At 45.2% G+C, this 17,915-nt stretch overlaps 1 protein-coding gene across 1 annotated transcript; it reads right to left on the bottom strand.

Moving 5' to 3' along the window:
* Positions 1–4,087: 4,087 nt before the first annotated feature.
* On the bottom strand, positions 4,088–17,835 carry Isy1 (ISY1 splicing factor homolog). The gene is made up of 11 exons (XM_027428705.2): positions 17,698–17,835; positions 15,499–15,521; positions 14,938–14,989; positions 14,351–14,416; positions 13,826–13,868; positions 11,752–11,864; positions 9,691–9,808; positions 7,485–7,607; positions 6,689–6,810; positions 5,191–5,277; positions 4,088–4,836 (listed from the first exon to the last, which is right to left on the bottom strand). The coding sequence occupies exons 1-11, from the start codon at positions 17,698–17,700 to the stop codon at positions 4,729–4,731; spliced, it is 858 nt and encodes a 285-aa protein (XP_027284506.1). The 5' UTR covers positions 17,701–17,835; the 3' UTR covers positions 4,088–4,728.
* Between the last annotated feature and the right edge of the window lie 80 nt (positions 17,836–17,915).

Genomic DNA, 17,915 nt, shown 5'->3' with positions numbered 1-17,915 from the left:
CGGGGCTACCTCAGGCCCGCTCGTGCGCCGCCTTCAGGGCGGGGCGAACCTCCCTGCTTCCCCAGCACCGCCCATCTCCGGCCGCTCGGCGCCTGGGTCCCGCCCCCAGCACCGCCCAGATGCCCCCTCCGGTAGCCTACGCCTCCTATCCTGTCAATACAGTCCAGACACTCCCCCAGCACCAACCACCCTTTCTAAGCGTCTCACCTCCCCGGCCCTTCCCGGAGCAGCACCCGCACCCCACCACGGCCAACGCCCCGACCCTTCTCTCAACATCACCCTGATCCCGCCCTCAGCACCGTTCTTCTCACTTCTCAGCACCTCAGTAACCGGGGCGTAAGCATCCTGCTGATCCGCTGTCAACACCTTCCCTGGTCCTCCTCCACTTGGTCCTGACCCCGCCCTTAGCATCTCTTACCCCGCCTTAGCTTGGACCTCCGCCTTAGGCACCGCGTCCAAGGCGGAAATCCGCCCACACCTCTTCATAGCCCTCAAGCTAAGTCCTCTCTAATTCCTCTCATCGCAGCTCTCAGCCCCACCTCAGTCTGCTGCGCCCCCCCCCCCCAGCCTTTGGCCCCACAACTGCCCGCTAACCTGCACACTTCAGCCCAGACAAACGTCCACCCCGCATTGGCTTGCGTCCGTCCCTTGTCTGGCTTGCACCAAGTCAGCAACAGGCAAGAGGCCTCGATAGGGTAGTTCTGGGACAGGGGACAGCCAGGACTGACAATGAAGAGCTTGTGAGACAGAACCCACCTCAATGTTCCCACTTCTGAAATGCGAAAGCCCTGGTTACACGCAGCAAGGGCAGCTTCTGTTAGGTCAAAAGTGAAGACAAGAGGAAACGAAAACCCTTGAAGGTAGAATGACCCAGAGTCCCGTTTGGAAGAATGATAGGCCAGACAGGGATCCAGCCAAATCTGGACTCCCTGGGAATACAGTCCAGATCCCAGCTAAAACACACCTGAACCTGGGAAGAGGTACAAGGAAAACGTGTGAGCCAACCAACTCCTAAGTTTGGCCTGGGAAACCAGAGGTCAAAGAAACGGGACCCAGATGTCTGTAAGCAGTTTGAATTAAATCAAATAGGCCCTACCCCCAAAGATGAGAGGAAACTGAGAATGTCCAAGCCTCTTCAGACAACCCTTTAGGCCTCCCAATGCTATTTAATTCAACAGATTTCATTAATGGCTGTGGCAGGCCCACAAACTATTCTAGTGCCTTGAGACCCATCCATGAACAAAATACAAAATCCAAACCTTCCCGGGTGGGGAAGGGAAGAGGACCTCCCAAAACTTAAGGAGACCATAGACAGCAAGCCCATAGGCACCATCACCGCAGGCTCCATAACCAGTGTCACTGACCAAGTAGATGAAAAGGCAAAGGCTGGCCCATGGAGAAAGCAGAGGAGCTGTTTGTTCTGAGAACTCCATCCAGGAACCCCTAGAGTGCTACTGAAAAGGAATTTCGAGAGCCTTGCTTTGGCATGATGATACATCATTTCTTTGGTTTGTTTGTTTTTCAAGACAAGGTTTCTCTATGTAGCCTTTGCCTGTCCTGGAGCTCACTCTGTAGACCAGGCTGACCTCAAATTCAGAGATCCACCTGCTCTGCTTCCTGAGTGCTGGGATTAAAGGTGTACGCCACCATTGCCCTGATGACACTGTACACTTTCAAGGAGAATATTTTTGTTGTTGTTTTGTTTATTTTTCGAGACAGGGTTTCTCTGTGTAGTTTTGGAGCCCGTTCTGGAACTCTGTAGACCAGGCTGAAATCACAGAGGTCTGCCTGCCTCTGCCTCCCAACTGCTGGTGCCACCCTCCACCCCATCACCGCCCCCAGCTCAGGGGGAGTATTCTATGCTGTGCAAATCACATCTTACCAAATCTGCACTTCCTTTCTTTTGACAGTAATTTTTTTAAAGTACAGTAACATATTTTTTAATGCATTATGCTCATTTGAGATGGGACAATTCAACATTAGACTCAATAAACTACTTTTCCTATAAAAAACATTAAGTCCCATTGCAAATTTTGAAATAAAGCACATCTCAAATTTAAGTAACCCAAAGATTTAAAGATTTTATTTTTTTTATTTCTGTGTATGTGTCAATGCCACATGTGTACAGGTGCTTGGAGAGGCCAGAAGAGGGCATCTGATACCACAGAGGTAGCATCATAAGTGACTTTGAACTTAGAACCATAGACTCAGATCCTCTGCAAGAGTTACTCAATGGCTCTTAACCAATGAGCCAGTGAGTCATATTTCAAGTCCTACACTGAACCTTTTTTTTTTTTAATATAAGATTTATTTATTTAGAGGGGCAGTGGTGGTAGTGCACACCTTTAATCCCAGCACTCAGGATGCAGAGGCACTCCTTGAACTCTGTGAGTTCAAGGCCAGCCTAGTCTACATAGCTAGTTCCAGAACAGGCTCCAAAGCTACACAGAGAAACCCTGTCTCAAAAAGCAAAAACAAACAATCAAAAGAAGACGTATTTATTTATTTAGTTGGGTGGTGGTGGTAATCCCGGCACTGGGGAGGCAGAGTAGCAGGTAGATCTTTGAGTTCAAGGACAGCCAGGCCTACAAAGAGAAACCCTGTTAGGGTGCGTGAGATGGCTCAATGGGTAAAGGCGTTGGCTTCTAATATAAGGTCTTGAGTTCAATCCCCCGGTCCTCACATGGTAGAATAAACTGCCAGAAGTTGTCCTCTGACCACTGCAGGTGCTCCATAGTGCCCTCCCCCATCCCACATATACAAATAAATACTTTTTAAAGAGATATATTGCCGGGTGTTGGTGGCCCATGCCTTTATTTCCAGCACTCGGGAGGCAGAGGCAGGCAGATCTCTGAGTTCAAGGCCAGCCTGGTCTCCAGAGTGAGTTCCAGGACAGTCTCCAAAGCAATACAGAGAAATCTTGTCTCAAAAGAAACCAAAAAATAAATAAATAGATAGACAGATTTATCATATATGTGTATGTCTGTATGTTTGCCTGAGTTTATACGCACCACGTAGTGTGCAGGGGTCCAAAGAGGACAGAAGGAGTCAAACCCCCCAGAACTAGAGTTACAGGTAGTTATGAGCTGCCCTATGTGGGTGCTGGGAACTAAACCCAGGTCCTCTGCAAAAAACAGCATTGAGTCATCTTTCTAGGCCCCTGGATTTAAAGCAACTTAGTGTCTGGTGAGCTCTTAACAGTCACTGTCACATGGTGACATCATCTTAACTGATAAATGGCAGATATCCCATAACCACCATTCTGTGTGTTTCAGAGCTCCCCCACCCCATCCTCAGCTAAAAAGACAATAGTGCCCTCTTCCTTTCGCATCTTTTTCCTCTCTAAACTTATCTTAAGATATATATCCCATACATAACAACCCCCGAGCTTCTCTTGTGTGTCACCAAAGCTAATCCAGAAAATAAGCCCCCAATCAAAAACAGAAGTGGAAAAAAATTACTATAAAGATGACCAAATACCAACCACGATAGCCTATGTCCTTAATATAGGAGTCAGCCAGCACAGCCACTGTTTGACTCCAACAAGGCCACGTACAGCAACATAGCTCTGCCATCCTCCATGGTGTTGCTCCCACAGGCAAATTCTCCCTAGCCTCTGAACAGACCACATTCTTTCCATGGAATAAGCTTCTCCAAACCAAGGGCCCTTGTTCCCTCAGCCTGGGTTGGATCCCTGCCACTTTCTATGACCCTGGTCTTCCAGATGCTCCCACCACCCTCAGAACAGGAGGCCTGAGGCTCACACTGCTCAGGATTAGAGACCTCGAAAGAAGCTCCTGTTAGGTAGCAAAGACTCAGCTCAAAGTAGTGCTTTGGATTCAGTTACTTAGGGTATACAATGTGTACCCACAAAGGCCAGCACATAGCCATTCTTAGCTGTAAATATAAGCTGGTTGCATGCTCATGCCAGGTGGAGCTTTGGGATCTGTACCATTCCTGGCACCACCACCCACTCTACCACCCCCTACCCCCACCCCACCCCCTACACAGTGTTCAGTGCCTTCCATGACTGACATCACATCATCTCAAGCTACATACACCACAGGACAAGGTTCAGGCACGGGCATTTCCTTTCTTATTAAAAATTTTAATAAAAGAAGCTTTCTCTGAAACAAGTTATAAAAGTAAAGTTGCAAACTTAGAATTCCTGTCCACAAGATAGGAGAGGGAGAAGCAGGTTCACACAGAGGGGGACCGTGACAAAGTAAAGCAGTGCCCGGCACAAGGGGATGGCTCTACTACTGACAGTGAAGTTCCATCTCAGGGGAGACACACCATCTCAGTTTTCTAGAGAAGATATGTCTTTGAATTTGAATATGATTTGAATAAAAATCATTCATTTTTTAATGTTGGTTACTAATTAATCCTTCTCTTTTCCCGAAGTCAGTACAAGGCAGAATGAATTTCCAGACAGAGAGTTGATTTTACACTTTCCAAAACAAATGGATCCATATGGTAGCAAAAGTATCTCTAAAAGGTGATGGTTAGTCTTCGGTACCCTGACATCTTACTGGAAAGTCAGGGACAGGGCCTTACCATCAAGCCAGCTCACATCTCCAGAAAAGGAGAGAGACAGATGAAGGATGAGAAAGGCACAGAGCCTCCCAGCACTAGCCAGCCCAGGGTAGCTATGAGGATGGTAGGCCCAGGGGGGTCACAAGCACACCCACCAGATCTCCCAGAGTCCAAGAAGGGCTCTGACTCATCCTAGTACCCCAGGAGCCGCTTGGCTTCTTCACTCTGTGCCTGCAGGGTCTCACTGGCATATTTCTGGAGCAGTTCCATTTTCTTCCTCCGTACAAGCGCCTCCTCGATCTGTGAACACCCACAGTGAAGAAGTCAGCCTTTGGCAAGGCCTCCACCTCTACCACAACCCAAGCAGGGACTACCTGCAGGGACATGGTCAACAAGTCTGACTTACACTGGACTTATTCCAGGACTGTCTGCAAGGACCCAGCCATTTCCCTCTGGGAGCACTCAGTCAAAGCTCATGCTATCAGTTCTGTCAAGAGGGTCCTGCCCTTCATGGATCCCACCCCCGTCTGTGTACATGATAAGGGCTACGCGGTCAGGATCAAAGGCGGCATGGTCGAATGGAAGGACAAGGAATACCCAGGAAGGTGAGCCTAGCTGAAGAAATGGCTCCACTGGGCATAGCATCCAGCCTACCTCCTGCTGCGACGGCACCGGAACATGAGCAATGAACTTCTGCTGACCATCTTCCCCTGCCTTCTCCTGGCTGCCTTCCTCATCAGACTGAAGAAGACAAACATACAACCCATGAGGAAGCCAACAGTGTATACATAAGCACTCACACCTCTGCAGACAGTGTCACTCAGTTGGGCCTGGTAGCACAAACCTGTAAGCTGAGGCAAGAGGCCCGCTTCAAGTTCTAGTCAGCCTGGGCTACAGAGTAACCCTGTCTCCAAAATTAACAATAAAAAACAAAAGCACCGTGTGGCTGGAGAGCAATTTTTTTGTTTTGTTTTGTTTTGTTTTGTTTTTCAAGACAGGGTTTCTGTGTAACAGCCCTGGCTGTCCTGGAACTCGCTCTGTAGACCAGGCTGGCCTCTGCTGGGATTAAAGGCATGTGCCGCCACCACCCAGCCTGGAGAGCAATTTTAAGGCCTGCCTGAACAACTTAGTGAAACCCTATCTCAAAACAGACACGTAGAGACGGAGCTCAGTGGCAGGCTTACTTCCCCCAGTACCATAAAAACAAGCAAACAAACAAAGCCTAAATTATTTAAAAGGAAAAAGAAACCCTTTCTACTGTTTTAACAATAAAGGAAAGGCCTACTGGGGGAGCAGGGAGAACGACTCCTCGGCCTCATCACACCAGCACTACACTCATCTCTGCTCAACCCCTGGCCTGCCATCTCAGCATCTCCCAGCACATGGTGCTTGCTTTGTTCCTGCAGGTGGCTGAGCATGGCTCACAGAGGCCACTAACTAATACCTGAAGATTCAAGTGAGTACTTATTTGGAATCCAGAAAGCCCAGGGCACGATGCCATCCTGCTTTAAACTGATCTCTACTGCAGGTTGGCTACATCTAGGCAGGAACCTCCATATCCTGCAATGCATTCACTAAGTCATCAAACCTGTCTCCAAACCTGCTTCTCTGCCAGTGATGTACAGCAAGTTCCATCAACTGTACAAGGAAAATCTACCTCATCTCAGAACAGCAAATCAGATGTGTTCTGACTGGTCTCAGCAGCAAGGTCATACTGGACAACAGAAGAGTCTGGAGCCCAAAGGCTCTGCATGAGAGGTGTAGACCACAGCCCCATCCCGGGTCATAAGCCTCTGTAAAAGCACATGTTTCCTTCTGTGTAATAGGTGTGGAAGACTACAGAGGACTACCACAGACGACTCACTTCTGTGAGCCACAGAAGTGTTGAGGTCATGGGCTAAAGCTTATATGACTTCAGCTGGGTTTATAAACTGTCCACATTGTTCGAGAGAATTGATCCTTTAGAAGGAAGCTAACAAGAGCTCCCTTAGCCCTCCTGTCTGGAACCCTCCCTGTATTCCTGCAAAGGGTAATCATAGCCACCCTGAAGGGGAGGAAGCCGGGCTCTAAGCCATGACCCAGCCTCCTCCCTGGTGTACTCTGTAGTTCAGAGAAGAGGACAGTGAGCACCAGACAGGACCCATGCCAGTACCTCCTCCTCGGTGACAGCATAGATGTTGACCTCCTCTTCCTCTTCCTCCTCCTCTTCCTTTTCTCCCCTTGCCAGCCGAGCCTCTCTCTCTGCTTTCCATTTTCCTACCAGTTCAGCTCTGACTGAAGACAAAGGAGAATATAGGTTATTTAAAAACATTTCACTGGGCTGGGAGGCCAAGATGTCCTCTCTGGAAAAGGACACCCTGATTCTGCCCTGGAGGGTGAAAAATGGCTACAATGCCTCTAGCCCTAAGTAGGTGCAAGGCAGTTTTTTGTAGGAATGTCTCCAAATCCTTTCCAGTGGCTGACTGACATGCACACATGAAAAAGGGAAGGACACATGCATGCTGGGTCCCACCCTCACTGTGCACATCCAAATTCCTATGGGACCTGATATGAACACACATCTCAAGCTGGCATGGTATGCTCTGCAAGGAGGAAGCACTCACTCGTACAGATACCACCTCCCTCTCCATCAGCAAGCTGTCATGCAAGAAGCTACTGACATGGGTGCTACTGAACAAGTTCAAGAAAAGCTAGCTTAGAAGGATCTAGACAGTGACCTCCCAGAAACAGGATCAGGACCAAGGAAGCTCTGTGGCTTCACCTGCTGTTCTGAGCCCAGCATGACCTGACTTCCTCACCTCCACCCAGATGTCACATCACTACCAGCCCACGGAAGACCCTTAGCAACAATAAAAGCCAGCTTTTGGTACCGGGCACTACTTTAAAACCTTTTGAAGGGAGAGAACAGAAGCCAGGTGCCAGCTACAGTGACATGCCCGCAGACATACGTTTCTTTTCATAATCTTGTTCCAAAGGCACAATAACTCCATCATCTTCATCCAGGTAACCATAATATTCAAAGTCGATCGCCTTCATGAGCTCAGCACGTGTCTTTCTGGGAGGAGGGAGGGCTACAAGAAATGGCAGCAACTTAGCTGGATTCCCATCGAGATCAAACCTTTTCTCCACACAGTGCTAGAGCCACACATGACACATGGCCATGGAAATGCCACAAAGTCAGCATTTCTCTATGCCATATATGGGATCAAGAGAGTAGAACCATGTTTCCTAAAGCTAAAGTTTGTGTCCAATGAGTGGAATCTAATTAAAGAAGGTTATCCTTGGCTAAGGTTATAGCCAGTGATCAGAATCTTTGCTTCACATGATAGAGGCCCTGGCTTCAATCCTCAACATTACAAAAACAGATAAATAACAAGTAATAAATGGGACCTACATGATTTAAATAAACAGACCTGGAGATTTGGGCCCCAGATTCAGTCTGAACCACCTTCTAGAAATACCTCAAACCCACAAGTCCATAATAAACTTTTATAGACAGAGAAATACATCCCAGAACTATTCATACAATAGTGAAAACACTAGGAATAACCTAATATTATAAATGTCAGCATAGGAAATGGCATAATGTTTTTGTTTTGGTATTTATTTATTTATTTATTTATTTTTGGTTTTTCGAGACAGGGTTTCTCTGTGGCTTTGGAGCCTGTCCTGAAACTAGCTCTTGTAGACCAAGCTGATCTCGAACTCACAGAGATCCGCCTGCCTCTGCCTCCCGAGTGCTGGGATTAAAGGCATGTGCCACCACCACCCGGCTGGAAATGGCATAATGTTGACTGACACACAACAAATACACAGAAAAAGAAACCATAAAAGGGCAAAGGAGAGCATTCTGAAGAAAGCAATTCAGACTAAGGACAACTATCTTGAATATGAATGTATTTATCAATGAGAAATCAAATGAAAATTATAACCTAACATGCGTCAAAGAAGGAAAGGTGACCACTAAAGAACCAAAAATGTGGGGGCTGGAGAGATGGCTCAGTGGTTAAGAGCACTGCTCTTCCAGAGGCCCTGGGTTTGGTTCCCAGAATCCACATGATGGATCACAACCATCTCTAACTTCAGATCCAGGGGGCTCTAACACCCTCTTCTGGACTCTGAGAGGCACTGCATGCATGCACATATAGGCAAAACACCTACATACATAAAATATAGTCTCAAAAAAGTTTAAAGAAAAATGCAAATGTGTGAACATTTTCATTGGTAACTAAATTTAATTATCAACTTTATTAACCACAGAAATAAACAGGAAATGGTAGCATCCCTAATTCCAGCACTTGAGAGACTACATAACAAGTTCCAGGCTGGCTTCTGCTACACAGTAAGACCCTGTCTCAAAACAAAACAGGGAGGTGACTCAACAGCTAAAGGAGCTTGCCATGCAAGCCTGACAACCTCACTTCAAATACCAAGAACCCACGTGAAGAAGCCAGATGCAGTAACACATCTGTAAATCCAGATTTCCTGCATCACAGTGGGAAACAGAAACAGAACTTCTAGGAAGCTTGAGGGCCAGCTAGCCTAGCGTTCACAGCAATAACGAAGACAGGAGAGCACCAACTCCTACACACACACTGGAGCACACATGTGCCTGCATGTACACACACAGACACATACACTTCACTCTTTAAAATCACAAAATCCAGCACTCAAGAAGCAGAGTTGGGTGGATCTCTGTGTTCAAGGCCAGCCTGGTCCACAGAGACAGTTCCATGACATCCAGGGTTATACAGAGAAACCTTTTCTCAGAAAAAAAAAAAAAAAAAAACTAATAATGATACTTATGAGAACTGGAAAGGCCTATTAGTACTACCAATAGAATGGTTGAAGTACGGCTAATTCATACCACAATGAACCTTATTTATTTATTTACATTTATTTACTCATTCATTCATTCATTAATTTTGGGGAGGTTTGAGACAGGGTTTCACTGTTATCAATCTAGTTCTAACTCCACATTGCATTCGGCTTTAACCATGTTCCAAAAATATAAAATAAAATTAAGAATAAAATCCTAAGCTACTTTTTAAAATCTGGATATAGTAATTCCTATACTGTGTAGCATGTAGCATACTTCTCTCCCTCACTAGCAGCAATTAAAGGCCAATGCTTTCTCAAGCATGAGCTACTTACGTTCTTTCTCGAACAGTTCTCTGACACCAGGCAAGTCTTTTGCTGCTCCAAAGTACTTGTAACCACGGTTTCCTGGGACTTCTTTACCCTCATGATCCAGCATCTTAGGGCCAACTTTCTTATTGAGAAAGAAAAGGGAAAAATGGATCTGATAAAAGTAGAATTTGTAAACCTACTTTTATAGGTTTACAAATACATTTTGAGACAATAATGTCATATGTGGAAAACACTCCATACAGAAAAATATTTGTGGATTTTTCTAAACCCTTAAAGATTAACCTAGGGCTGGAGATGTGATCAGGACTAGAGTGCTTGTCTATCATGCAAACAGCCTTGGTTCAATTCCCAGCACCACAAAAAAATTAGTTTAAAAAGAAGAAAGGCCTGACATGGAAGTGTACACCTCTCATTTCAGCACTGAGGGGGCTAAGGAATGCCCTGAGTTCAATTTCCCAGGACCTGCACGGTAGAAGAGAAAGAGAAAAAGTGACTTCTACAAGCTGTCCTCTAACCAGCAAATATACATTGTGGCACATACATGCACACACATACATACATACATGCATACATAAATACATACATACATTCATACATACATACACACACACACAAATAAATAGATATCATTTAAAAAACTAAAGACTGGGGCTGGAGAGATGGCTCATCAGTTAAGAGCACTGACTGCTCTTCCAGAGGTCCTGAGTTCAATTCCCAGCAACCACATGGTGGCTCACAACCATCTGTAATGAGATCTGGAGTCCTCTTCTGTCATGCAGGCATACATGCAGACAGAACACTGTATACTAAATAAATAAATAAATCTTTAAAAAAAATAAAAAATTAAAGACCAAAAGGAAAAATCGATATGGATGAGGATGTAGCTCAACACAGTGCTTGTCTAGCCCAAATAAAACTGAGTGTTGTGGTGCATGCCTATAATCCCAGCACTTGAGAGCCTGAGACAGGAAGATTGCCACAAATCCAAGGCTAGGTTAGACTATATACAGCCTGGGCTACAGAGTGAGACTTAAGTCTCAAAACAAAAACAAAACCAGGAAAACAGTCAAAAAAGAAAAAGTATAAGGCTGTAGCTCAATCAGTAGAGGCCTTGCCTAGCTTGCACAAGGTCCTAGGGTCAATCCCCAGCACCACATAAAATCAGATACGGTGGGACATGCTAGAAACTCCAGCATCAGGAGGTAGAGGCAGGAGGCAGCAGTTCAAGGCTAACCTTGGTTACTTTGAGGCCAACCTGAACTACATATCAAAAGAAAAACAAATAAAAATAATAATAAATATCAAAATAAGACAGAATGGAAAGTGTTGAAGTACCTCACAGAATGTCCTCAGCATACTTTGCGTGCCCCAGATTGCAGTGTAAAGTGTGCATGCTGGAGCTAGAGAAATGGCTCAGATCTTAGCAATGCATACTGCTCTGACAGAAGATCTGAACCTCACATCAGGCAGCTCACAACAGCCTGTAACTCCAACTCCAGAGATCAGACTCCTCCTTTGACCTCCATGGGCACCAACACTCAAGTTTTCATTCCCCCCCCCCCTACTCTCACGCACGCAGGAGGACTGGTGGTGCAAGACTTTAATCCTAGCAAAGGCAGATGGGTATCTGTGAGGCCAGCCATATCTACATAGTGTGTTCCACTACAGCCAAAGCTACATACATAATAGAGAAACCTTGTCTCAAAAAAGTAAAGTGTGAAACGTGTGCCTTACTATAATGATGATACTAAGGGGGAAAAGAACCCTCAACACGCAGGAATGTCTCTAGGGAGCTCAAAAAGAATGTGAGGTGGCCATGGCCATTTTAAACAGGTACCTTGCCTAGACCAAGGCCTGCGTCATGCAGGGTTTCAGGATTATGCCACCATCCTTTCCACAGGTATTCTCTCCCCACACGTAACAGCTGCTTTTCAACCCTCTGTCACTATCAGCTGACTCCTCTTTGGAGAGGCGTGAACTGAACCTACAGGAAATGCACAGCCAGCACACCCTTCAACAAGCTCAGGTTTGTCTCTGGTACCATGGGAGCTATAGACTACTTACTCCATAATCAGGACCACCCAGTTCCTTGATCCGGACCTCCCAGTGGCCTTTCTCTCTTAGCAGCTTGTTAATTTCATCGTTGAGGTCTCGAATTCGGAATTCCCCTAAGCCAGCTAGAAAACAAAACTGTTATTATCATTTCTTCAATACAGCATGCCCTAAAACACTGAAATGTCAGTATTTCCCTAGCTTTACAATGAATGGAAACACCCCAATGGTCTACTACCTAAAACTGCTCATGTAAATGGGTAAGAAAAGGACTGGTGTGGGAGTGAATGCCTTTAATCCCAGCGCGCAGGAGGCAGAGGCAGGCGGATCTCTATGAGTTCGAGGCCAGCCTGGTCTCCAGAGCGAGTGCCAGGATAGGCTCCAAAGCTACACAGAGAAACCCTTCCTCAAAAAAACAAAACAAAACAAAACAAAAACAAAAACAAAAAAAAGAAAAGAGAGAAAACTTCACCCTCAGTAGCAACCAAAAAAATGTAAATGGAAACACTTCTGTGTTATTTACACCAGTATTAAAAGGCACCAGTTAAGGTGGTAGCAACGGTTAGACTCTGAGGCAAGCAAAGATTCAGGGGAGTCTGGTTCAAGCACCAATGGGCAGCACCATTCTATGCTGCTTTAGCCTTTTCAGGAAAGCAGACAGCCTAAGGGCCCAGCTGGAAAGGAAGAGCACAAAGTACATGCTGAAGTGCTGACTATGGCGGCTAAGGACTGGACACTGATGGATACCCCAACCAAGAAGGGAGGAGGATCACTGGTGACCACACAGGTTGAAAACCTTCAAGAGTCCCAGCAAGATCTTCCTCGGGCAAAGCTAAATGGAAAGGTGAAAATGGGCACGTGGGAGCACTGTGCAGTGAGACGGGCAACCTCAATCTGTCTGTGGTGACAACTTACAGAGACACAAAACCAGCCCACGTTCAGCCCACTTCACGTTGGAAATGGCCTGCTTCATCCTGAATAAATCCATTTAAATACAGAAGAAAAGAAGGGTGAAGAGAGCGCTCTGTGGTTAAGAGCATTTGCTTCTCCTGCAGAGGGCCAGTTTGGCTCCCAGCACCCACATCAGGCGGCTCGTGCTGCCTGGGACCCCAGCTGCAGAGGGTCTGATGTGCTCTTCTAGCCTTGGCAGGCACCCGCATCCATATGCACATAAACACAGCCATATGCATAATGGAAAATAAAATAAATCTTTAAAAAAAAGAAAAAGATCAGCCGGGGTGGTCATGCACACTTTTTTTTTTTTTTTTTTTGATGCAAACTGCATAAGGCTTTATTAAAGTTGTTTGACGAGCTAACCCTGTATTAGCTTGGGCCTTTCATCCACCTGCCATGCGGATGGCTAGAAAGACAGCTCGAAGCGTCTGCATAGAGATTTTATAGGGCAGCGTAAGGGGAGTGTCTAGGGGTACGCACAGGCTCAGGATTGGTGTGCCTCCAGGGTTGGAGGGTTTGCCCTGTGTTGATTAGTCAACTGGTTGTTATGGCCCATAGGCCCTCCCAGGGTGGTTGCTATGCTCTGCGTGTCATTGCTGTGCGCTTGTCCGGAAAGCACACCCAGAGCTGTAAAGCATAGCACCACCAGCTAACTTCTGATTGGTTCCTTGGTCACACACACCTTTAATTCCAGCACTCAGGAGGCAGAGGTAGGTGGATCTCTGAGTTCCAGGCCAGCCTGGTCTACAGATCGAGTTCCAGGAAAACCAGGACTACCTACACAGAGAAACCCTATCTCACAGAGAAACCCTATCTCAAGGGGAAAAAAGTAAAAAGCTAAAGCTAAATGGAATGTTGTTAGGTGCTTTATCCTATAAATGTCAACTAGGTCCAGCTGACTGACAATTTTGTTTGTTTGTTTTAGCCTCCTGTGTGCTGTGCAGCCGTGAGGATGCCCTTCAGCTGCGGCCTTACACTGGGATTACAGGCATGCACTACACTTGGGCCAGTGTTTACATCTTGATGGCCTTGCTAATTCCCTATGTGCTTGTCTTACTGGTCATTAGGAAATGAGGGCTGAGGCCCCACATCTAACTGTATTCTAGAACACTTTACAGGTTAGTCAGCTTACCATTCTGAATCTGAGCAACTTTTTTTGAGATCTCTCCAATGATCTGTGGGGAAATAAATAGTAAAAGGCACACTTTCATGATTGTTGAACATACCTGAAAGCACAGGAAAACTGTAATTCACAACTAACAAAAATATTATAAGTGTGGTAGAGCACACCTTTAATCCCACCACTGGGGAGGCAGAGGCAGGCAGATCTCTGTGTTTTCAAGGCTGGTTTGGCCTACACAGTAAATTACAGGCCAGCCAGGACTACAAAGTGGGACCATGTCTCAAAAACCAAAAACAACACTAGGTACACCTTAATCCTAACAATTGGGAGGTGGAAGCAAGCAGATCTCTGTGAGTTAGAGGCCAGACTAGTCTGTAGATGGACAGCCAGGAACACAAGGAAAGACCCAGTCTCAAAAAAAAAATAAATAAATAAATAAATAAATAAATAAATTCTGGTTAATAATCATTGTGATAAAAAGAAGCAAGCAAAAGCATGTTACCTTTACAGAGATCAGGTTTACCCAGAACATACCTGTCGTCTCCATTTCTCAGCTTTGGGCAACTCAGTACATTCAGAAGCAAGAAAGGGTCTTCGTTCCTAAAGAGAATGAGAGTAACACATGTTGCCACTAGGCTCTATACACACTTAAGTAACATCCGCAAACAATTCTGGCTTGAGACCTGAAATATTTAATGCTCTAAATATACTTAAGTACTGTGTTACAAGATACTCAATTCCTAACCCTAACTCTACAATCTCTTCTTAGGAAACTATAGAATTAGGAAACACAATTACTCAAGGAACTTTAGTTAAAATAAACACATGCATGTATGTAATCTCTCCAGGCCCACCCTCTACTTTCTTATAGTCAACATTAGAGCTAGAATAATAAAGGAACCCTGACATCACTTTAGATTTAAAAAAAAAAAAAATGGAAAAGGCAGGAGCCAGAAAACCACACTGCCCCAACAGAAGAGAGGAACACCATGCTGAAGTTCAAGAGTACAAAGTCTTTAACAAGTATAGTTAGGAGCAGATGGAGTTTGAAGCCCACTCAATACATTGAAGTTTCAATGTATTTCCTCTTGACACTTCCCAGAGGAAGAAACTTCACTCACCTTGACTTTTCCCTCTTCTAGCTGAGCTTGACGAAATCTTGCCAGGGCAGTCCTGCCAAGGACATAAAGGACCCCATTAGATTTCTTATCACTCAAGTTCCGGGATGGAGTGGGTCTGCTTGTGACCACATCTAAAGTCAGTAGTGTGAATAGCAATAAGGAAACCAGAGTAGTTAAGGATTTTCATGTTCCAAGGGATAGACCTCCAACGCTATCTGTGTTTCTAAACACTCGGGTATCTACTTTAACTATACTACATATATAGACAATAGAAACTCTATTCATCAGCAATATACAGAAATGTTAGAGGATTAACATGGATGCCCTTGCTGCCATCCCCAACCTATGCACAGGTGGGAAAATGTTTATCCAGGATAAGTTGTGGAGGATGTCAGAAAACGTTAATTGGAAAAACAAACACAAGAAAACACAGGGATGCTATTTTAGCACATGGAAAGAAGAAACCACTTCTAGAAAGACTCCTACCAAAGGGATCATGTACAAGTGCTATGCTTGTTATTAAATCTCAAATTTTTCAGCCCCAAGTAAGTTGATACTCACATGGCCTTTTCTGCATTTCGGGCCTAGATGGAGACAAAGGAAGAAAACTGTTTAGAATATCTGTTTTGTTTTGTTTTTTTCCTTGTGGTTGACTTTAAATGATGATTTTAAAGGGTAAAAAGAACATTTTTTTTTTTCAAATTCATATGTGTGTGAGCCTGCTTGTCTGTAGGTGCTCCATGTGTGTACATGGCCAGAGGATAGAAGTGAATGAACATCAGTTCCATGGAACTCAAGTACAGGCAACTGTAAGCCACCTGATATGGATGCTGGGAACCAAACCTGGGCCCTCTGCATGAACAGTGCTTTTAACCACTAAGCCAACTCCTCAGTCCCTACAATACTTTTTTTTTAATCACGTCTATTGTTTTCTACTTTTGTTATTTTTAAATTATCTACTTTTTATAATCAGACACATGTGTAGAGTATACTGTGATTATATCCATTAACCTCCCTGATCCTTCCCCCACCCTACCAGGATTACACATGTACCACCATGCACAGCTCTGACCAGAAAACAGCACAGCTGGCAGTTCCCTGCCAGGGGAACTCACAGGAAAGTACACAAGACTGGCTTTTGCAAAGCAATTTTTGTGCAAATGCTGCCACATCAGTGTTAAGTCAATGATCCCTAAACCCTGGGGTCAGGAAGACAACACATTTTTTTTTTCTGTTGGGTTGTAGACTACTTGATAAATCTGGGACTTGGATTTTGTTCCAAGCTCTTCCTCTCACCATCACTGAGACATGGTCTCACTAAAACCTAAGTTTCCCTTAACACCAAATATCGTAGCTCTTATCTTATTAAAATGCTGTGATGACTTACTCAGATAAATGCATTTAGATAATCAGATAACATAGTTTATAGAGTGGGCAAAATGAGCTTCATTTAACTTGCCCTTCAGATTCTCCGTTCCAACCGCCTTTAAAAGAAACTTGGCAGGTAGTTAATGGATAAATGAACATGGCAACAGAGTAGGACACACCCTCACTTAGAAACGGCTGCTTCTAAGACCACTGTTTTCTCTCCTTGTTAGGATTCTGTACTAACAGTCTATAGTGGCTTCCAAAACATCCTCTGGCATCCTGTGCTTCCTAAATTTTGTGTATCTATTTTTATTTAATAGGACAAATACCTGTTTATTACTATGAATGTATACAATACCACCCCCAAAAAAAGTCTATTAATGGCTTTTTTTCTATTTGGTATTATAAAATACCCCAGACTGACAAGAAAAACTATATAGTTGAATAAATGTCCATATTTTATTTATATATATATGTATATATATATATATTTATATATATTGACACAGTTATATACTTACATCTGTTTCATAAACATATTTTGGTATTCACACATGGGTAAATATCTACCAAAATGGGCTGGTTTTGTGGACAAGACTATACAGATCTCAACACTAGACCTCAAAGATATTAATAAAACTCAGGGGTTTGAAAGCAAATCCGTATGCTTAAGGGACTTTTACTTTTAATATGTATAGATATAGTTTTTTTTGTATGTGTATGAATGTTTTGCCTATTACATGTATGTGTACCACGTGAGTGCCTAGTGCCCTCTAACTTCAGAAGTGGGTTTTGGATCCCCTAAAACTGGAGTTACAAATGATTGTGAGCCATCGCGTGGGTGCTGGGAACTGAAGTGAAGTGGTTCTTAACCACCGGGCCATCTCTCCAGCCCCCACTGGGACTTCACTTTAAAATAACACAGCAACCACGCCTCTTTGCACCAACACTACGTGTGGTATCGTATTTACATATTAAACACTTATTGAGTGAATGAAACCGAGGATCACAGCCTCTCAACACTTCGGTGTATGCTAGGCACGGTGATGGCACACCCGTCTAGAGACTGCCAGACTCTGTCTCGGGCACTAGGCAAGCGAAAGTGTGCAGACCCTGCCCTTGAGAAGTTCCTATCTGTGAAGACTGAGAACACGTGGGCGGGTCCTCGGCCCAATCAGTCCTATCCATAACGTGCTTCATCCGGATGGAACCACCCAGGTGCAATTCAGCTCCCCAACACGGTTTTCTCCTGCAGTTTCTAACACCTACACCAGGAGAGAATAGAACCCCTGACTAGGCCACGGACCACCCACACCCCCACACCCCCGCGAGGCCGCACACTGGCCCGGGCCTCTCGGGCCCATGCGCCCGATCCCTCCCCAGCGCACTCACCATGGTGCCGGCGAGGGCGCCCCGGCGCCGCGCCGCAGCACAGCGTGCCTAGCTCTCCCGGACCAGGCGGGCCGACGCGGGAACGGAAAACTCTTAACAGCTGACAGGATGCTCTTTTTGTCGGAAGAATAAATGGAGGGGACCGGAAGTTAGGGACCGGAAGCGAATGAAAGAACGAGGGAGGGGCGAGAGTCGCAGTTGCGCTTCTGTGGGCGGCT

Source organism: Cricetulus griseus, chromosome 8 (genome assembly GCF_003668045.3).
Source record: "Cricetulus griseus strain 17A/GY chromosome 8, alternate assembly CriGri-PICRH-1.0, whole genome shotgun sequence".
In the NCBI taxonomy this organism is placed as follows: domain Eukaryota; kingdom Metazoa; phylum Chordata; class Mammalia; order Rodentia; family Cricetidae; genus Cricetulus; species Cricetulus griseus.
This window is presented reverse-complemented; position numbering and strand designations above follow the sequence as displayed.

Bases quoted from the DNA above. Each gene is read 5' to 3' on its own strand.
- Isy1 (XM_027428705.2), bottom strand. The intron at 14,417-14,937 runs GTGAGTGAAGTT...CATTCTCTTTAG, and splicing joins TAGAAGAGGGAAAAGTCAAG to GAACGAAGACCCTTTCTTGC. The intron at 4,837-5,190 runs GTAGGCTGGATG...GGGTGTTCACAG, and splicing joins CGGTGCCGTCGCAGCAGGAG to ATCGAGGAGGCGCTTGTACG.